At 36.8% G+C, this 23,260-nt stretch overlaps 1 protein-coding gene across 3 annotated transcripts in view; it reads left to right on the top strand.

The window, feature by feature from the left end:
* Window positions 1-23,260, top strand: part of LOC139939973 (diablo IAP-binding mitochondrial protein-like) — a 79,952-nt gene that overhangs the window by 25,340 nt on the left and 31,352 nt on the right. For 2 of the 3 annotated variants that reach the window (XM_071936147.1, XM_071936148.1), the window contains one exon: window positions 8,938-9,016. The exons of the other annotated variant lie outside the window; for it this stretch is intronic. In XM_071936147.1, coding sequence (XP_071792248.1) covers window positions 8,956-9,016 — 61 coding nt within the window. In that variant the 5' untranslated portion in view covers window positions 8,938-8,955. The remainder of the gene's footprint in view (window positions 1-8,937; window positions 9,017-23,260) is intronic. 3 annotated transcript variants of the gene reach the window in all.

Here is a 23,260-nt window from a genome sequence, read left to right on the forward strand (position 1 = left end):
GTGATTGGACGTCAAAATGAATAATTCATTTGCCTCACATCCTGTGTTGTCTGATAGGTCTGACGAACGATATACATATTCATGAGCTGCATACTAGCATATCCTAGAGCCCCCCCAATTTCGTCCACTATTGGAATTTTTTCAATACAACACATTAAAACGGGAAGATACAGATCCGACAAGGCTGTCGGCCTGACGGCCTCCGCATGCGGTTAGTGGTGTGCGATGACTTGTGTGAACAGTATTCGTGCGATGTGACAGTATGTATACGGGTGGGTCATTCGGTGTGATCGCACACACCATGCACAGGGTATACGGCGGGTGGGTTTACAGCTGCGTCTTTTCGGAGCGAATAATGCGACTGCCTTGAGCAAGGCTAGTGTGGGCGGGGTCTTGCGTTAGTATTAATTTGTCATGGTACACACTCTCCCTCCTATGTGCACGGTCTGTGGTCATTTTGAACGGGAAACCAGCTAAACTTTCTTTCATCGTTACCGAATTGCGATGTAGTATGTATTTGTTTAAAACAACTTTCTTCCCCGATGCTGCAATGTTCTGCGAACGATTGAGTGACGTAACAACTCACGATATCCCCCATTGTAATACTGAATTGATTGTGACTTTGGTTTTGCAATGATACTGGCACTGTACAATGTATATTCATCAATAGTTATCTCTTATACAGATTGACTTATGTGATTTCGAAACCACTATGAACGGTGTTACGTGCATAAGCCATTTTGAGATATGGTGAACACATTCATGTGACACTACTGCGTCTTGGGTAAAATATACTGTATTCACATCACCCAAACCAAACAGTGCACACCTATCTGGTGAGCATTGGCACAGTTTTCCACAAAATCCTAAGGTAAAACCAGCCATGCTTTTTTTTTATAAACTACCTGTCAATGTAATTTGCGTTCAAATGACGACACTATGAACTCTTAATCGATAAGCCACTCTTCAAAACTTGTCACAAGTCATTAGGGTACCGACCTTGTGGGTAATGACATCAGTAGTGTGCGTGTTTCACATAAGGATTTCACTGGATGGAGACAAAAATCATGTTATAATCTGCCTGGTATCCTCAATGCGTTAGATCAATTCAATTCAATTCAATTCAATTTTTTATTTGTCCCACCATGTAGGAAACTCTATTTGAATACATGCAATACAGAAAGAAAAATAAAAAACACATACAATCATAAATAAACTACTGGAAATATTAATTAATCAGAAAACTACATTAATAATAAACCACAATTTAATTATACTGAAAACTACAACTACATGATATCCTGATGGGTTTTTTCCCCTTCTTCTTTTGAAGAACATATAATTACGGAAAGCATTATTATCTCTTTCAGTTTAAGCCGAGAGGGATGTAATGTTCAAAACAACAGTTCAAACAATGACATGTTAACTCTTAAAAATATTGTTAAAAATAAAGTGGTACTGCTATAGTTTTTAAACTTGAACAAAAACAATCTTGTTTGAATGGTTTCTCTGAACAGCTCTGAGCATATTAACCGAATATTTGATTATTACCAGTGTTCATTTTCCCCTTCACATACTTTCAGGTTTTCGTAAAAGCTTTCACGGTGTTAGCTGTTCCCACTTTTATATTAATCAATCGTCTGTTATTAATATTTCATAATGATATACACACACAAAACAGACGAACAAATTCGCTGTTTTTGGCGTCATGCTTGCACTTCAAGCAGGATAAGTCTATTTGAACCATAGCCCATCTGTTTAATGATTTATTGTTGTCTCATTGTTCTTTTAGAAAAACCGCTAAGGTTGAATATTGACTTTATACATTGTGGGTGATTAGAACTGTGCAAAAAAGGAGAGATACTTTTAATTGACAAAGGAAATGATTTTTAGTGGGTCGGGAAGGACATCTGAAATTTGATTTAATGCTGGAACGTCGCACACACGTCAAGGTAATTTTATTTTTGGCTGGAGCGATGTGACTGTTTTGAAACTGTGAAAGTGTGGCTCTGTGTTTATATTTGATAAGAGGACATTGTCTGCTCCCAGAAGTCAAAGATTGGGTTGATGGAACCGTTCTGTAGTTTATGTGGGGGAGTTGGCCCCACCTGCCATCCCAGGATATTTTGTATACATATTTTTTTTTTTTTGAGAAACAGAACACTGATGATTCTAATTCATAGGAAGGATACCCACAAGGGCCTCCATTCATGGGTGTGTGAGTGGGAGGGAGGGGGTGGGTTGTGACGTCTCAACGGGGGCCAAGACGCCTCTTTATTTTGGGATGTCCTTACCAGACAGTAGATCCGTCTACCAACAAGAGTGCACTTAATATCTATTTATTTACATAGGTATATCTCACGTTACTATACCGTTATGTCTAAAGACAGACATTTTGATATACATTTCCACAGAACTTGTAGATTTTAAGACCAACCCGGGAGCACAATTATATGTTTAAATCAGGAAGCAGATATCTATATATAGGTGCTATACACTTTTGAAATGGCTGCCAAATAAAACATATATGATTCAGGGAGAGAGGGTTAATATGTATGGATAGCTTATGGACTCAACTTCCACATTATACAAAAAAGACCGAAAATAATTCTTGCTTTGGTGAGCAATGCTCACTTAGCCTTCCAATTTGTGGGAGGTAAAGTCCTTTGGAGCTTACAAAATTAAATCCAAGATGTCAGCTAACTGTTCTTCAGTGAGCAGTGCTCACCCAAGCATGAATTATTTTCAGAATTTGGGGTATCATATGAAAGTTGAGTTCAAAAACTATCCATACATCTAAACCTTTTCCCCCATAAGCGAATATTTTATTTCAAAAGTGTTTAGTGGTTTTTTTAGACACACGGTGTACCGAGGGACAATGAACAGACCCGCCCAAGTCATTGATGCTGCGTCTTACCCAGTGACGGTGCACTGGTCCTCGTGCCTCTCATTTGATGTTCGTATCGCCTGATGCTCCCCATTTGAAATCTCGACTTTTAGATAAACAATTTTCAGAGTAATAAATGTAGCATTTTATCAGCTTAATTAATGATAATTTCAATGTTATGAAATTATTTTCACATTAACACGCTGACAATGCATTTTTTTTTTTCATTTGATGATAGGCCTATTGTTCTTGATTGTTATTTTGATTACCTATTGGATCGGAAATAAATGTCTCGAAAATGAATTTGAAATCTTGACTTTTGAAAATAAAGATTCATGGTAGCCTAGGAAAATACTATACAAAATCTATAAGTTGCTGTTTCAAAAATCGCCATTGTCTACTCGATATTAATATTCAATGACCTAGAAACATGATCATCAATATTTTGTTTTGCATCAAGTATATAGCGCATGTGATAAAACGTCTTCATAGCAAAGAAGCAGCGCTACGAAATTGTGCCTAAACAGGATAACGGGTCTTTTGTTTGAGTTTATTTCGTCATTCTAATAATTATTTACAACGTAAACAATTCGAGTATCCATCGCAGGGTAAATTAGTCGGAATCAAATTCTTTAGTTCATCGACAACTTTTGTAAATTAAATTTGATTTTCTATGATGACGCAGGTCCTGTTAATTCTTTGTTCACTTAACCGTTGGACCCAGTTTGCTGGCAAAATTTAACACTTAAACAAACATCTGCTTCATTTAGTATTAATCGGGGGGTAAATATCAATTGGTAATTAATGTCCTCGTATTTCGACCCGAGTACGAGTATTTACTCATATCAAAAAGTGGGGTGGGTGTAACCTTTAAAAGCCACACCACCGAAATCCAGCAAGACAAAATATTTGATAAATGGAAATTTGCATCTTGTATAAAGAATATTAATTATGGTGTTACCCATATTACACACCGATGTGTATTAGCACTGTACCCTGTACTCTCCCGAGCTCTGTGGAAAAAAAATTACATGCATAGTACTCAGGTGGGATTCGAACCCATGACCTTTGCAATTCTAGAGCACCGTCTTGGCAACTACACAAAATATTATATGAAAATAATGTCAGAGGTTGCAGGGAATTGAAATTAAATTCATTAGTTTAAAATTAATGCACGTTTAGTTTAATTTGAAACAAAACTTGTTGGATATTAAACGGTAGTGTATAGAAAAAAATGACATTGATCAAATTCTTGGTTAAACGTTTTTGTTTAGAAATGTATATAACCTTTAGAAGATTCAAAATACAACTTGCCAGGTATAAGGGAGTCAATTTGGAATGTGAACTTGTTTTTAAATAGGTTGTCAATCAATTTTTCCACCCAAACCAACAATATAGGTCCACATAATTTTATTGATTTTTTGTTTTGCTTTTAAAACACAAACTCTTATTAATTAAAACAAAAATTGTGAAAGTTAGCTCAGAAATATTATCGGTTAAAAGTGTGAGAATATAATTGATTTGTATGAGTTCTACCAGTGAATGTATCATGTAATATAATAAATAACCGTGCAAAAAACTGGGAAATAGACCACGTGATGACGTCACACTCTATAACAACGCCCTCATCATTGAGGCAAAAGGCGGCAGATCATTGGACGACAGCAGCCGGTGCCTAAAAACGCATGCGTGGCCTCACCTATCAGCAGCGTTGTACCTTTAAAAGGGGTCTACTTGTGATTTCCCTGGTTTGGGATTTTTGAAAGGAATTCCCCACGGGATGATCTTAGCAATTTAAAAAAAAAACATGTTAAGAAAAAAATCAACGATCCGCAAACTAAAAAAAAAAGAAAAAGAAATGACGACTCTTCAAATAATACCTAGCTATTATCCGATTTGTGAATAATTCAGCAAGAATAACTACTTGACCCATGAGCACAAATTAAGATGCACGACAGGAAACGAAGTATGACTGAACTCCTCAAAGCCCAAATTAATGAACACGTGCTTGTCCACAATCATCGGTGAAGTGGTGCCCGAAAAACGGCGTAGAGCACTCAGGAGAGAAGCGCTTCCTCTTAGGGGTGTTGGATTACCGGGCCGTGCCGTTAAAACCGCGACTAAGACCGACTGAAGATATAGAAGAGAAAGGGCCCGAATGGAAGGATAATATGAGGTCACGATAATATTCCTTTTTCTTATTCCACGGTGATTTCGACTGAATATGGTTTAGAGATACCGGGAAATGTGCGCAAAGCTCGGTGTCAAGACAGCACGGTTTGGCCCCTTGGGTGTGAACAGTATAGGTGTTATATTTATCAGTACGGTACAAGTGAAATCTTTTGGCGAACATTTTGTAAGAAAAATATATCGGGTGTCACTACAACACGAAATAATACGACAAATCCACCCTCTTTGAAGAAGCAGGTGATTAATATAATCCATGGTAATTAAATTAATGGACCGATGCTCCTGTCAGACATTTGATGCTTTTTGACAATGTTCATTATTGAGGGAAAGGAATAACTTACCTCGTTTAACAATGAAAACAAAGGACGTGACGCCTTAATGTTATGCCATAAATAATTCAAAGTCCAAGTGTAAATTATTCTTTATGTGTTTGTTTGAGTGGACCTGCTCACTTGAATAGCTCATGAATAGCTAGACAACACATGGGATGAATGGTGGCAATTTGTCAAATTGCTGTTACGGCTAATTTATGATCAAATTCTTTTGTGTATGAGCCTTTTATTTCAGGTTAGTTTCACCATGCATGATCTGATCGGTCTTTGTTATTTATATCTTATGCGCCATTAGTAATAGCAATAACAATTCATCCCACGCAGTTTGATTGGTTTTGAATGTAGCTCGTGTGCACACAACACAAATGGAGGAGTTGCACAATAGAACTTAAAAGTGTAATATCAAATCAAGTGAAGTCACTCAATACATCTTTTTAATAGCAATTTTAAAACTGGTAAATGATAAAATGTGTCAACTTCGTATACTGTTTAGAATACAAATGAAAGAATATAAATGCGATGGTTTCCAAAATAACTAGTTCGAATAACTGAAGGTAAACGCCGTGAAAAGAGAACAATTAAGGATCTTTGATCAATCTGAAAGTTTGACACAATGAAGTTGGCACGAACTCGGGCATCAAACATCTAATACTGCCTTTTGCAAACACTTGGGCAACATCATACAATGGGCCTTTATACCTTCATGTGTACACTATTTCTTAAAAATAGATAAATTGCATTTCGTATCGTGTCTTGAAATTTAGGTTAGCTTAGTGATTTGTGGGTGCACCCTTTCGAGACAACTGTGTGTATCTAAACAAAAAAACGCCACAGGAAAACTGTGACAACCATGTAATAAATGGCTTCAGGGTAAAACTAAATCAGAATGCTTCAAACTAATATCTTACAATAACCAACAGTAATCAAACTGTCGGTTGACACCAGTCAAAAAAGCGCGAATCTGACAGCGAGTCTAGACGTGAATTAAAGGGAAGGTACACATTTGGCAATTGCTCAAAACAAATATTGACTTAAAAACTTACTTGGTAACTAGCAATGGAGAGCTGTTGATAATATAAAACTATGTGAGAAACGGCTCCCTCTGAATTAACGTAGAGGTAATTTCTCACTAAAGTATTAAAAGACTTCTAGCAGAAGTCTTTTATTTCTATCGGAAAGCACACAAATTCGTCCAACAAGGGTGTTTTTTCTTTCATCATTTTCTCCCAACTCCGATGACCAATTGAGCTCAAATTTTCACAGGTTTGTTATGTTATGAATAATGTTGAGATACACCAAATGAGAAGACTGGTCTTTGGCAATTACCAATAGTGTACCTTCCCTTTAAGAAAGTGTCCAATGTAAGTATGACAGCGTTGCCCTATTCCAGAAAGTGATTATACTCGGCCTGATCATTTCTACCTCCATGGTCTCGAAAAAATAAAGGCCTAATTTGTACAAGAGGCGTCGGCTATACCCGGTAGCGCAATTCTAGAGAACTAGGGACAACATGTGGGAATTAATCATGATCGCGGAGTCTTCAATCTGATGTAAAGATACAAAATTACCGGATGAAGTTGTAGACATGGGAAAACCTAGTTTGAAAATTAATTATTTGAATGAAAGAAGGAAAAACTTCGGCAAAATGTTCTGCTTAGCAGAAATGAGTAGGGCCCAATTTCATAGAGCTGCTAAGCACACAAATTTGATTGGCATGGAATTTTCGCCTAGATAAAAACAGAATTACCAAACAAGTTTCCACGTGACTTTCAGGATAAGCAAACAACAGCTGAATGCCAGTAACAAGCAATATGCAACAAATGGAAATTTGGTTGGTAATCTTGTTGTTATAAAGAACGACATTTCATGCTAAGCAATTTTGTTGTGCTTAGCAGCGTTATGAAATTGGGCCCTAGTTACCAGTCAAAGATTGTACATGTGACGTAGTATTTTGACTGTTCTTAGCTGTTTTTGTGCTTAAGCAGCTCATGTGAAATTTTGCCCTGGCTATAATATTTCAGCACGACGACCAGAAAGATTGTGATGCGAAGGGTCTGCAACTTAACCACGATGAATTTCGCATTCAACTAATATTATACATTATTAACTGAGAATGGACCTCAATATAGGTCAACCATGATAATTCCTCCATGGGTCAACTGAGTAGCATCTTCGAACACTGTCCACACACAGTTATCAATATGAATAACACCTATAGGTTACGTGGTGTCACTGTGTAGTTCTGTCAAGCAAGACATACTCAGCAACAGGCTTTTGCAACTTATTCGTCCCCCATACTCTTCGACAATTTATTTTAATTAAATCCAGTGTTGCGCATTACGTAGCGTGTAGTTCAATCAAGTATGACAAGTTATTCGTCCCAAACCTTACGATAAATATTGACGGCTCCGGTGAAGTTTCCACGGCCGCAATTGTTGTTTTCTCCATTTCCATCCTCAACAGCTTTCCTGTTTTATTTTTATTTTTAAGGATTCCTTTTTTTGAACCGATTTGAAAAGAAAAAAAGAAGATATTTTTAAAGCCATTGGACACGTTCGGTAAACAGTATTGTCCAAAGGCCCACACTTCGTGTATCACAACTGATATAAAAAATAACAAACCTGTTAAAATTTAGGCTCAATCGGTCATCGGAGTCGGAAGAAAAAAACGGGGAAAACCCATCCTTGTTTCCGCGCGTTTCGCCGTGTCATGACATGTGTTTAAAATAAATCCGTAATTCTCTACAACGAGAAATGATAATTGTTTTAATGTTTCCTCTTAAAGTAAAGCATTTCATGGAATAATATTTCAAGAGAAGTCTTTCACCATTACCTTCTGTAAACCCTGTAAGTTATTTGTAAATCTGTGAACTTTTATTTTTAATTTCTGTGCCGAAAGTGTTTGGCTTTAAGCAATACGGCAATGACAATTTCGTAGTGCAGATAAAAAAATGTTTTCCCGGCCTGCCAGAGTTTCCCTGTCTGCAGTTATTATGTCGGATGGGCACAAAATAATCAGTTGGACAAGCATGGAAACGGTATTGATGATACGTTCAATATGAGATGGGCACGACGGGTGAAAAAGGTGATTGTAATTTCGGTGGGTTGCGGGCCATCAATCAGTTCATTGCTTAATACACAGCGATGATTTACCGCATCGGTTTCCCTTTGAACAACCGCTGACTGTAATTACCCACTGGTATACCGTGTATGCGGGTTGGAACGAGTTTCAGGCGACATCCCTTGCGTATTTTTAGCATGGTTAATTGAAGCTGCATTATTATTTAGGCCCTTTTCAGACGACAGCGAAAAAGCAAGGGTCCCTTGATTTTGTTTAACAGGTTGCAACCATTGTACACAGAGCACCTCGTGTGAAAGGACAATAGTTATAATAATGTCCATATAGGGCGGCTATTTGAGATTTCACTGGGGACCTTGGACAATCCACACATTGGCGTCCTTTCACACGATTCATATTCACACGCAATTTGTATTATGAAGCATCATTATCACTCGTCTCCTCTTTCAGGTGTTTCTTTGGGCATACATGGATGCAGTGCAAGACACTTTAAGGATTCTTTTGTACCAGACCGATATAAAAGACAATGGTGAGTTTAAAAATGCAAAATCACTGCACACCATACAAAGTTTGTAGAGCTGATGAAGCATTGTCCGAATTGGCAGATAATAATAATAATAATAATTTATTCATTTATATTGCGCCCATTCACTAAAATGTACACAAGCGCATAACAAAATAATCATAAAAATATTTTAAAATTTACTACAGGAAAATATACAGCAATCCAAACAAATGAAACAGAACAATCCGTTGAGTAAAAATTGCAAAACATTAAGACAGTAAACCCAAATAAATTAGTAAAGGAACAAAAATACGGCTAGATTACCGAAGTATTACAGTGCGAGTCTATATCAACACTCTTGGTAACAGTCGCAGCCGTAGCTCTAGCCTCAAATTCGAATGGCCTGGTCCATAGCCGTATATTGGGAGATGCGCGACTACTTGCAATTATAAGCAATTTTCTTAAAACGCATGTGCGCACACAGGGTACCAGAGAGGTTGTGCTGCATCTTTCTCTCTGCATTTTATAACAAACGGTTTCAAACGCTTTTCATATATAAGACCAACTCGCCCGATCCGAGGCAACGTGTCCCTTAAAGCAGTGCTGTAATTCTTTTCGCTTTTCATGAACAAAGGCGACGTGTCCATTCAAGCATTGTTAGACACCTAAAGATAGGTTACTCATGACGTCGATGGACGCCATCAAAATATATCTACCCTTGCCCCTTTCCACCCCTAAAAGCTGCCGAAGACCTACCACAATCTAGTGAAGGGGTATCTGTGATATCATTACCATTTCCATAAGGAATGGTTTTAAGAACGGTTCGTATAATGACAAGTGTCAACATGCGAACACTGTTAGTTCCAGATCAATGTCTGTGCAATAACTTTTCTTTGCAAGCCAACCCATCCAATCATGGGCTGATGATGCATTGCAGATTTTATTCTTTCGAACGCTCGTTCCCGGTCCCCTCATAAATTAAAGCATGTTCGGCCGGAAAGATATTTTGGAACCGGCTGTGTCTTTAGTTATGTCAACTGTGCACTGTGTATACTAGACCTGAGCAAGATTTGTCACTGTAAAAGTTTTATCTTCAGCAAATTTCCCCGATCAAGTTGAGCAAAAATTCATTAAATCTCATTCACAAACACGCGGTAAAACTCACGCATTTCCCCTAATTCAACCAAACTATGGTGTTTCGTCTTTAGCTACAACTGCATTTAATTTGCATACAATTTGGTTACACTATAATCCATATTTAAACCTAGTTTGGTCAAAACATATCGAGAAATTCTTGGAAATTAAAATATCACTTTTATCATGAAACAAAAGCCGTAGCAAGATTCAAGTCTTGTTAACCTTTCGTTGATATTGAATGTCTTTAACCGAAAGACATAATAGTCTCCAAGAACTTTCCGACCTACCAATTACAGTAATTTGATAATATTTCTAATACAATTAAAGAAGAATGGCTTACGTCACAAGAGGGTTCCAAGTATAAGTGACGCACGTAATACGCTCTATTAATTGTCCTTTGTGATTGTTAGACAACGTTAGATTTGATTGGTGTTTGTGTTTCTTAAACCTATTTTGTGAGGTCCCCTTTGGTTGTTTGCATACAGTTTGGTGATTTTAAGATAATGTTGAACTTGATTGTGTGGTATTCGTGGGGTCTCCTTTGGTCGTTTGTATAGGCTATAGAGGTCTGCATGCTCAATCAGTGTTAAACATGTTGACTAAAGGTGTTTTGTCAACCCAAATTAAGCATTTTTAAAAGGTATAGGTCTCTACTACGTACACAAGATTTTCATACTGTACTACTTAGAATTGGTCTGTTGTACTTTAAGCTTTAAAGACACTGGACACTTTTGGCAATTGTCAAAGACCAGTCTTCGCACTTGGTGTATCTCAACATTTGCATAAAATAACAAATATGGGAAAATTTGAGCTCAATTGGTCGTCGAAGTTGCGAGATAATAATAAAAGAAAAACATCCCTGTGTCACACGAAGTTGTGTGCTTTTAGATGCTTGATTTCGGAATCTCAAAATCTAATTCTGAGGTCTCGAAATCAAATTCGTGAAAACTACTTCTTTCTTGAAAACTATACGTAGAAAAACACCCCTGTGTCACACGAGGTTGTGTTCTTTTAGATGCTTGATTTCGGAACCTCAAAATCTAATTCTGAGGTCTCGAAATAAAATTCGTGAAAATTACTTCTTTCTTGAAAACTATACGTTTACTTCAGAGGGAGTCGTTTCTGAAAATGTTTTATACTATCAACCTCTCCCATTACTCGTTACCAAGTAAGGTTTTATTAATCTCTGTATACGCTCGACAGGAAACTGATAAAATCTCCGGGCTGACACTATCAAACACGTTTGTGTCTCCTGGTTATGACTAGAGCAAGCCAGTCGAAACGTTGAGACCAATTAAGAACTGACTTCGCGGTGTAAAGTTAATAACGACCCACTATAAATTAGAGTAGTTATCCTGGTTACAGTAGTTTTTAAGCTGAGTATTTCCAATCATCCGGCTTGTTGCTTGGTAGTTTTAATTAAACCGAAATAAATGAACGAGTGAACAAACCTGCGTTACCCTAGTTGAAACGGAACACAGTTTAGTTGGGCCTCTGTGGAAAGCAGAACAGGGTTAGATGGCCACCTTAGTCAAACAAAACACATAGTGGATAGCAATCCGGGCCGGCTGAACACAACCTTGTGTCAAGATTTATTGAGAGTACATTGCTACGACTAGACTTCGCTCGTTCAAAAATCAATGTTGATATTAACAAAGCTTGGTGCAGAGGATTTTTGATGGGTTTGATTCATTGCGAACGAATGAGTAAGCTTTAAAGGATTCGGGTACTTTTTCAAAATGTCCACAGATTTACATTAAACTTACAGGGTTTGAAGATAATTATAGTGGAAAGCTTCCCTTCAAATATTACTAACTAAGGTTGTGTAGTTTTTGACAAATGAGTAAAACAAGTTACAAAATAATTTTGGTCTCATGAGACCAAAATATTTTAGCATGTAAAATCCCCTTAACCAGTAATGATATTGTACCAAAACCATAGCCTAACTGGTTAATACGTTTTTACATGCTAAAACTGAGACGAAAATTATTACTTTTACTCATTTCTCAAAAACTACAGCACCTCAGTAAGTAAAATTTCACGGGAAGCTTTCTACTATCATAATCTTCAAACTGTGTAAGTTTAATGTAAATCTGTGGACATTGTGTTTTTTGTTAGGAAAAAGTACATACCCTTTAAGGAACACGTTGCCTGGGATCGGACGAGTTGGTCTATAAAAAGCGTAACCGTTATAAAATGCATATGGTTGGAAAGATGTTTGAAAAGTAGAATACAATGATCCACACAAATGTGCCTCGAAATTGCGTGGTTTAACTTTACGGACTAACACGGTCGGCCATTTATGTGAGTCAAAAGTTTGACTTCCATAAATGGCCGACCGTGTTAGTCGACGAGATAAAAGGAAAACCGTGCAATTTCGAGGCATGTTTGTGTGGAACACAGTTATGAGACACCCCATAGAGTTCAGTGCAAATAATGGGCTTAGGATGATGCATGCTATTATAGAGATTATTTAGCCAAAAAAGTTGTCATCTTCAATACAATTTTTAATGTATGTGAAAACTGTAATAAATATTGCACTAATTAAAATAATATATATACCTTAAAATAACTTTTCCTTTGTGGGTGAAAAAAATATCCATGAAAGCTTAGATCGTACGTAGGTATAGCTACTAACTAAATCGTCTCCTCTGAAATAACTTATTAAGTTGATTAATTTGGAATAAGACACTCTGTTATTCATTCATTGAAGAAAGTTACGTACTTAGAGTGACTATTTCCTTGTTTCAGGTTTAGGTTTATTGATTCCACAGTTGAACCAAAGAAGGTAGAAATTAAAGAGATGAAAATAAAGTAAATGTGATGCACTGCCTACTGACTCGGGGAAGGATCAAGTGGTCACTGAGTCCATGGGCCACGCTGACATTTTACAAAGAAAAGTAGTCATTTTGAAGGTCTTAAAGAGCCAATAAAGGATGATCTCAATATGTCAACTATTACCTTTTTATGGCCAAATAGACATCGCAGATACCGGTTAATAACCATTTTACTCTCAAAATTTGCATTTAGTAATAAATATCTCGAGTCAAAAATGCACCCGGCCGCGCGGCTTTTTCAGCCGAGAGTCAAAAACGGCTTATCTATTATAGTGACCCTGCACGCCAGTGACGAATTTCCCCTATTGGTTTTGAACACAGTTCTCCAGCTTTGGCATTTCCACACCAAATAGCCGCCACTGACATCACGATTCCTTTGTCGTGCGGGTTTGTTTGACCCGACGTTTTTCAGAAATTTGGCTTGGTGCGTTTTGGAGAAAATCCATTTTTACCATGTTTTAACGTGAGGTAAGAGACTCGCTATATTTTTTATGTTTCCTGGATGGACTGCAGCTGTTAGAAACTGTAATATCTTACTATATATTTGAGATCATCCTTTATTGGCTGTTTAAAATCTTTCCAGATGGAATATAGTAACTATAGTATACACTTTATTATGAGTGTGAGCTTTCAGATAAGAACCAATCCACAAATGTCTAGATAATAACCAATTTCGTTCTTTGTCTGTATAAATATTATTATAATAACATTTCGTACGTGGACAAAGATATTGACAAAATAGAGGGTCCACCAAAATAGGCTAAAATGGCTCAGTTATACACTTTATTATGAGTGTGAGCTTTCAGATAAGAACCAATCCATAAATGTCTAGATAATTACCAATTTTGTTCTATGTCTGTATTAATATTATTATAACATTTAACATTATATAATAACATTTAGATACCGGAACAAAGATATTGTTAAAATAGGGGGTCCACCATAGGCTAAATGGCTCAGTTAGTTGAGCGCCGGAACGTTAATCTGGAGGTTGCTGGTTCAAATCTCGCTCTAGTAATGTTGTTCATTAATCAACTCCAAATCAATACCATTTCTGTGACGACGAAACCACTGTCTATGCGGTGCTTGAGAACATATCTATTGGTTTACAGGCAGAAGACATAACCAGTCAAATTAAAAAAAATGTCAAAGACTGATCAGGAAGCTGCTGTATACAATAAATCATCCGGTTGAAAAAGTTTTCCAAAATAAGACGCAACTAAAGTCTAGCACATTCAACGATGCATATCGATGCGCCTCACTGATAAAATCTAAATGGGCCTCAGTATTTGGATTAAAAACGAAACAAAGAGTGTTGCTATAATTTATGCATAGAAACGAGAGTAAATTATTGAGTTGAGGTATAAGCTTAAGCCTAATAGTCATCGCCTCGTGTGGGGAGTGGGTTGAGCTTCTATTACTTTGTTGCATGAAATGCTTAAAGGCAGTGGACACTATTGGTAATTACTCAAAATATTAATCATCATAAAACCTTTCTTGATTACAAGTAATGGGGAGAGACGGATGGTATAAAACATTGTGAGACACGGCTCCCTCTGAAGTGATGTAGTTTTCGAGAAAGAGGTAATTTTCCACGAATTTGATTTTGAGACCTCAAGTTTAGAATTTGAGGTCTCGAAATCGAGCATCAGAAAGCACACACATTCGTGTGACAAGGTTTTTTCCTTTCGTTATTATCTCGCAAATTCGACGATCGATTGAGCTCAAATTTTCACAGGTTTGTTATTTTATGCATACATGTTGAGATACACCAACTGTGAAGACTAGTCTTTGACAATTACCAATAGTGTACACTGTCTTTAAGTATAGACCTTTATCACTGTGATCATGAATTTCTCCAAATGATTTAAATGTTACCGAACCGAGGCTGGAAGAACAAAATAGTCTGGTTCCTAAATGCAAAATAATTATTAGCATTTACTATGTTATTGGGATACGAGGAACATGGCCAAGATGGAAGCAGCATGCTTAAGGTCAATACCTCGCCGTATGCGAGTAGTATCTCACAGTGCGGTGAGTCATGCCTCCCCTTCTTGTGAGCTGCTTTATGGCTTTACGACTGTGATGGGGAGTTGCATCGTTGCAACAAAATAATTCAGTGACGATTAAGTGGCGAGATAGTGAACCAACTGCTGTGCGAACTCGCGTGGCGAGGTAAAAATACGAACTATTTTGAAACCTCCCGTATCGATGAACAAATTTGGCAAAACATGTGGAATGGACAATCTTTGTTTTGGTTTCAAGCAATATTTCTTCGGGACAAATTATTGGAACTTAAGTGATCCGGTCGTTCTCGTCAGATGGACCTCTTTAAATGCGCGGGCTTCTCATCTAGTGGTTTTTTTTCCCCGCGCAAAACACTCGAGACGGTTCCTAACGGTTTTTACAAGGCTTTCTCTCAAGTGGGGATAAGTACCCCTAGTTCATGCATCTAACGGATCCTTTCAATACGCTCTAAATCGACGGGTTCTTTTATAATGGACTGCGTAGGTCTGTTATTTACACATTTTTTTATTGATAGCTCTATAAAAACCGGGGACCATTATGAGTTTTCCCCACTATACTAGAACCTTCTAAAATAGCCTCCAATATCAGACTGCGTATAAAATTGTCCCGGTTTGTTAACCAAAATTGTGTCAACATTGTAGAAAATGTTTGATTGGAATAACAAGAAAGCTTTCAACAGGAGATGGATGCCGTGTGCATTGAGATTGACTATCGCGGTCGGGTATTTAGCTCGAGAAGTGGGGTTTTCCAGGTCAATGGAACACTGAAAGTAGGTCAGGCTAATAGGGTGTGTTGGATTCATAAATACCGCAGACAGTTTCGCTATTCCTATTGGTGGAGAGCGCGTCACGTGGGTGTGTATAAACCTTCGTTTATGACCAGTAAAAAGTGTTGAAACATGGGCGTGACACGCAACGCGCACAGCGTTCCCTTATAAGAAGTTGTTTACTAGAGGGCGGCGGAGGGCCTTACCATTTCATAGCTGGAGGGGTGTTGTGTTGAAAGAAATCATTTGACCATTATAATTTTTGCATTTATTTTACTTTTTGACCCTAAATGTTTTTTTTGTTTTTTTTACCGAAAAGGTATTTATGAATGGGAATCAAAGTGTGTTGAATAGGTTTTCAACTAGTGGTTTAAACCCGCCGAGGCCTGATTCTCGTCTCTGTAAAATTATCAAGAACCAGGCCTCGTTGGGATTAAATTAACCACTAGTTGAAAACCTCTTCACCACCACACGATGATTCCCTGAATTAATAACCTGCCCCCAAACAAATTGCATAATGGCACCGTTTTCACATCGTTAAAACAACATTTCAATTGGCAGGAACCGTTTTTGTCAAGTTAACAGTTTGTTGCATGTGACAATTTTTTCGAAGGGTTAAAATCTATACACTCGCAATTGTTTCTCATTAATTTCGTTAAGTAATTTGTCTATCTGCCTCACATTAGTTTACTTTTATTTGTTGTTCGTTGTTAAGAGTCAGTTCATGTAAACAGTTGACATAGTTGCTCACGGTCAAAAAATGAATTTTTTTTATACTTTGTTGGTGGAAGGGCCTTGGGGTGCAAGTAAACAAAATTGCATTTTCAATTCTATATATAGCCCGTTGCCATGGTTACGGCTCATTTTGTTTTTTGGCCATTTTAGGCCGATTTTGGGGTCTGAAAAACTGGTTTTTAGCTCATATTTACAACTCCACCCAACCAAAATGCAACATTATTTCAAAAAACCTTTTGTATCACTACAAAGTATCATCCTTGGCCTTCCTTGAGAAAAAAAATTATTGCTTTAAATAACACCCTTGTGCTATTTTTGCATCATGCATTACAGTATGTTTTTAGAATTTGCAAAATCGACATTTTTACCCTATTTTTGGACCCCAAAATGTCAACTTGCCAGGGGTCTCAGAAAATTTTCCTTTCGGCTGTGATTAGGGCCAACATTGGTCTTTCCATATCTGGTGTCAAAAACTTGGGCAATTGTATCCTATTGTGACAGTACTGCCTCAAAACTAGACTTTTTTCCCCAAAACATGAAAAATGCCTTTTTAAGGGTCTTTTCACATAATATCGAAATACGTGTCCACGGTAACAAAAAAGGAATATTTTTCTTATACTTTGTGGATGGTAGGATGGTAGGGACTTGGGGTCCAAATAAATAACATTTACATTTCAAATCATAATATAACACGTTGCCATGGTAACAGTTCATTTGTGTTTAGGCCACTTTGGGCCGATTTTGGGGTATGAAAAACTGTTTTTTTAAGCTAATATTTACAACTCCACCCCACCAAAAAACAAAAATATTTCATAAAACCTTTTACATCACTACAAAGTATCATCCTTGGCTTTACTTGAGACAAAAAAATATTGCTATAAATTTCACCCTTGTTCTATTTTAAGAACGTGCATTACAGTATGTTTTTAGAGCTTGCAAAATCAACATTTTTACCATATTTTTTGCCCTCAAAATTCCATTTTTCAGGGGTCTCAGAATATTTTTCTTTCGGTTTTGATCAGGGCCATATTTTGTCATTTTATTTCTGGTAAGAAAAACTCGGGCAATTGTATCCTGATGTAACAGAACTGTCTCAAAAATAGACCCTTTTCCCCGGAAACATATAGAAATGCATTTTGAAATATTTGCTTCATTTTGAATTTATAACATGAAGAAGTAAGCAATAATTCCATCAATCTGGCAGCTTTTTGTAAGCACTTTGTAGGTTTAGTGCATTACCAAACATTGATCAGGACTTGTTGATGACCTAAATCTTATAATTTGCCCCACCCCGGCCCTGGCCCAATCATATTTCTTGACATTGCATAAAATAAAATAACAGTTTTGTGAACAGCGCCTCTTTTTTGAAAGTCACATTTTTTAATTCCCCTTGCACATCAAGAAAGTTTGTACTGTCTTTAATGTTTTATTGGTTCTCAGAATATTTCCCTTTTTGTTTTGATTGGGCTATTATTATGGTTTGCATGACTACTGGGGAGAAACACTCTGGTTTATTGTATCCTGTTGTGACACTTCTGCCTCAAAAATGGTAATTTTTCCAAAAACAAGAAAAATGCATTAAGTTATCCCTTAGTTTGAATTGATAAAAAACAAAAACGAGCATGCTTGTTAAAAATATATGGCACTGTTTCCATGCTCTTTAAGCCACTGAGATCTTGTTTTGTCATAACTACTTTACCTAGTTGTACAGGTATGGTACACATTGCAAGAAGAGAAGTAGTGCGATGAGCAATCTTTACTGTTCTTGTCTTTACATGGCCTTATAATAGTCTTCTTGGTCCCCTGCCCGCTACCAAACTAAACATTTTCATCCCAATCAGAACAAAGAGGCTCTAAAAGTGAGCAAGTACTGTATCCAAAGTACAAATGGCCATTCACCTGCTTTGGCCTTCTGTAAGCAGTTCCCCCATCTATGGTGGGGTTCCTTTCAATTGTACTGTTGCAAACAATGAAAGAGTTGGTTTATTTAACGTGATAAACAATTCAGCAGGTAATGTTTGACAATGTTTTTTGTTGATCGTTCTCAGAGACATATATAATAATTATGAATTAGTAAGATAGTGAATGGAAATAATAATCAAACTAGCCTGAATAGACTTTTGTTACTGCAAATGCATCTTACTTATTTATGTTCAGCAGGTGCAAGTTTTTACAACTTCTTTCAATGTTGTTTCATTAAAGGAACACGTTGCCTTGGATCGGTCGAGTTGGTATTTGAAAAGCGTTTGTAAATGTTTATTAAAAAATGCATTATGATTAGAAAGATATTTTAAAAGTAGAATATAATGATCCACACAAGTATTACTCAAAAACCATGCATTTTAAAACAAACCGTTACAAACGCATTTCAAAGACCAACTTAACCGATCCCAGGCAACGTGTTCCTTTTAAATAATCTCTTACGCTCATCTTGCAAATCGTTAGTATCATTGTTTTTAATAAGATCTTGGCAAACTTTTCCAACACTTTTAAGCGGGCTTTTTAATTTCCCACGTTTGTGTTGGACATGATTGGATGCTCCAAACCATCTGCCGCAAGCACAGAAACTACATTGTTTATGATCTCTGTCTCTAAGAAAAGTTTTACATTTGGTAGCAGGCAGGGACCAAGGAGAGTAGGCCCTGTATTAAAGACAACTTGTAAAGAATGCTCATCGCACTCTACTTGCAATGGGAATCATACCTGTATAATAGGTAAAGTAGCCAAATCAAGAACTCTCAGTGGCAAAGCATTGGTTATGGTTTGGTTGGATACCATTATGTTTAAATAAAAACTTTGTATTCAGTACTCAAAGGGCATGGAAACAGTGCCAGATTTTTAACAAGCATGCATTGCTTTTGACAAAATTACTAAACTTAAGGCATGATCAGTCACAACAGGATACAATAAACACAGTGTTTCTACCCAGAAGACATGAAAACACCAATAACAACCGAATGGGAACACTTTCAAAAGAAGAGGCGCTATTCACAAAACATTGTTTTATGCAATGTCAAGAAATATGATTGGGGCTGGGCCGGGCAAATTCTAAAATTAAGGTCATCAACAGTTCCTGATAAATGTTGGGTAATCCACTAGTGCTAAGGAAAAGCTGCAAGATTGATAGAATTATTACTTTTTAATGTTAGAAATTCAGTATGAAGAAAAAACAATTCAAAATGCATTTTTTCTGTTTGAGGAAAAAAGTCTATTTTTGAGACAGTACTGTTAACATCAGGATACACTTGCCAAGTTTTTCTTACCAGAAATAAAAAAGACAAATTTTGGCCCTGATCAAAACCGAAAGGAAAATATTCTGAGACCCCTGAAAAAAATGAAATTTTGAGGGCAACAAATCTGGTAAAAATGTTGATTTTGCAAGTTCTAAAAACATACTCTAATGCACGTTCTAAAAATAGCACAAGGGTGAAATTGTTAGCAATATTTTTTTGTCTCAAGTAAAGCCAAGGATGATACTTTGTAGTGATGTAAAAGGTTTTATGAAATATTTTGGTTTTTTGGTGGGGTGGATTTGTAAATATTAACTAAAAAAACAGTTTTTCATACCCCAAGATCGGCCTAAAGTGGCCTAAACACACATGAACTGTTACCATGGCAACGTGTTATATTATGATTTGAAATGTAAATGTTATTTATTTGGACCCCAAGTCCCTACCATCCTACCATCCACAAAGTATAAGAAAAATATTCCTTTTTTGTTACCGTGGACACGTATTTCGATATTATGTGAAAAGACCCTTAAAAAGGCATTTTTCATGTTTTGGGGAAAAAAGTCTAGTTTTGAGGCAGTACTGTCACAATAGGATACAATTGCCCAAGTTTTTGACACCAGATATGGAAAGACCAATGTTGGCCCTAATCACAGCCGAAAGGAAAATTTTCTGAGACCCCTGGCAAGTTGACATTTTGGGGTCCAAAAATAGGGTAAAAATGTCGATTTTGCAAATTCTAAAAACATACTGTAATGCATGATGCAAAAATAGCACAAGGGTGTTATTTAAAGCAATAATTTTTTTTCTCAAGGAAGGCCAAGGATGATACTTTGTAGTGATACAAAAGGTTTTTTGAAATAATGTTGCATTTTGGTTGGGTGGAGTTGTAAATATGAGCTAAAAACCAGTTTTTCAGACCCCAAAATCGGCCTAAAATGGCCAAAAAACAAAATGAGCCGTAACCATGGCAACGGGCTATATATAGAATTGAAAATGCAATTTTGTTTACTTGCACCCCAAAGCCCTTCCACCAACAAAGTATAAAAAAAATTCTTTTTTTGACCGTGAGCAACTATGTCAACTATTTACCTGAACTGACTCAGTTCAGAAAACAATTTAAAAATTGTTTTCTGTGTTGTTTTCATTCTCCGTATGTAGCCGATGCTTTAATGTGGCCCGGGCCTAAATGTATCCCGACTCTGTACCTATGATATGAAGGTTCATGGTTTGATCTATAGACTACTATTCCATTTAGAAACAGGATTTTGTGAACGGGTTCGGCCAACAGGATTGGGGCAACATCTATACGGTCTATGCCGAAACTGCAGATTATATACCTTTATCATGCTACCTCCATATTGGTCATGTGCCTCATATCCAATAACAATAATGATTGCTAAAAATCTATTTTCAAATAAGAACCAGACTATTTTGTTCTTCCGAGCCTCGGTTTTGTAACATTGATATCAATTGGAGAAATAAAAGATGGCTGCGCCATGATAAAGGTCAATAGCCCATGGGGTTCCACTGGGACACAGGTGCCCCTTATTGAAGTATGGCCCCCTTGAAATCTTGACTTTTTCAGGCTTTTACGTAGGAATGTCGACGTTTTTTAGACTATTGTACTGTGTGTTTGACCTCCTACTCAGATTGAGAAATAAATTGACACAACAAAAGCGATTAAACAGGACTTGTTCCCGCGTTATGGCCAATTAACAATGCTCCATAAACTTTCTGCCAACATACGTATATAGTAATAGAACCTTAGTATAAATGTATTGTTAATGATAATTTGAGATATCAAACAATACTAGACTGCGTTGTTAATGATAATTTTGGGTGGAGTTAATGCGTGGTTTGACCGTATCAATCAGCCATTATGACCACCAAGCGACAGGTGAAGAGTTGGGATGCGCTACTTGCATTATTTATCGGGCAATAAAGGCACTGGGCACATCAATGGTAATTACTCAAACTAATGGTTAGCATAAAAACTTACTTGATAACGAGCAATGAAGTGCTTAATGTGGTAAAACTTTGCGAGAAACGGCTCCAATGTAGGTTTTTAGCAAGAGATAACTTCTCACTTAATAATTCAGGCAGGAAGCCGTTTTTAGACATTTGAAAGCACACAAATTTGTTCAATAAGAGATCTTTTTTTCTTAATTGTTCTCTTGCAACTTAGATAACCAATTGAGACCAAACTTTCATAGATTTGTTATGTTATGCATAAATTATGTTGGGACACAAGAAGTGAGGATAATAGTCCTTGATAATTACTTAAGTTTTCAAGTGCCTTTAAAAAGTGGTGATAATATTCCTTGACATTACTTAAACAGCTATGTTTTCACTTGTTTAATAACATTTTAATGGAATTTTGATATGTGTACACTTCTGAATATTTCGTTATTATCGATTAAAAATAAGGCTAAAGGTTTCGAAAAACTAAAAACACTTCTGCCGTTGACGGCGCACGCCAAAGGACAATGCTTTGATGGCATTTGTTGGAGTTTGATTTGTTATACCTCCATGGTGCAACAAAGCGGCTTTACAAATTGGAGCACCCAACTATGACGTTTTGAGAGTGATTACGTAAAGGAGCTTTTCTCAAATCTCTCAGAAAAGCGCAGATTAGGGTATTCAAAATGATTGGGTTTTTTTACACAATTCAAATCTATTTATAATCATATGACTCGATTTCCCTATTCATTGAAAACATTTGAAATGAAATTCAGCAAAGTTCACGACTTGACATTTTCGTCCAAGCAGGTCTTTAAGTTTTCAAGTGCCTTTAAAGCCATTGGACACTTTCGGTAAACAGTATTGTCCAAAGGCCTACACTTCGTGTATCACAACTTATATATAAAATAACAAACCTGTGAAAATTTAGGCTCAATCGGTCATCGGAGTCGGTAGAAAATAACGGGAAACCCCACCCTTGTTTCCGCACGTTTCGCCGTGTCATGACATGTGTTTACTATAATCCGTAATTCTCGATGTCGAGAATTGATAATTGTTTTAATGTTTTCTCAAAAAGTAAAGCATTTCATGGAATAATATTTCAAGAGAAAAATATTTCAAGAGAAGTCTTTTGCCATTACCTTTTGTAAACCCTGTAAGTATTTGTAAATCTGAGAACTTTTATTTTTTGTTTCTGTTCCGAAAGTGTATAATGCTCATGTACGTGTTCTTGTTCTGTGGTTTCATCGTCCCACCCGTGTGAGCGTGTGAGCGGGTGACGTGTTTTACGCGTGTGAGCGGGTGACGTGTTTTACGGAGCTCAATATAGAACGAGCTCCGTAAATCACACTCGAGGATTCGTTCACTAATAATGATACAATGGCAGGAAGATTTTAATCTAAAATCATGTGCTAATATTGGTTTACCATGTTGTATTCAATAACATTGCGTGTTTTGTGTGACTGAAATAAGGGTGAAACGCTAGATTTAATTGAAAAGGTCTTCAGATGGTTCGAGCCTCATACGTCAATATCATGACAGTCACGTGGTACGGATGTACGTTTCCGTAGAT

Source organism: Asterias amurensis, chromosome 7 (genome assembly GCF_032118995.1).
Source record: "Asterias amurensis chromosome 7, ASM3211899v1".
In the NCBI taxonomy this organism is placed as follows: Eukaryota; Metazoa; Echinodermata; class Asteroidea; order Forcipulatida; family Asteriidae; genus Asterias; species Asterias amurensis.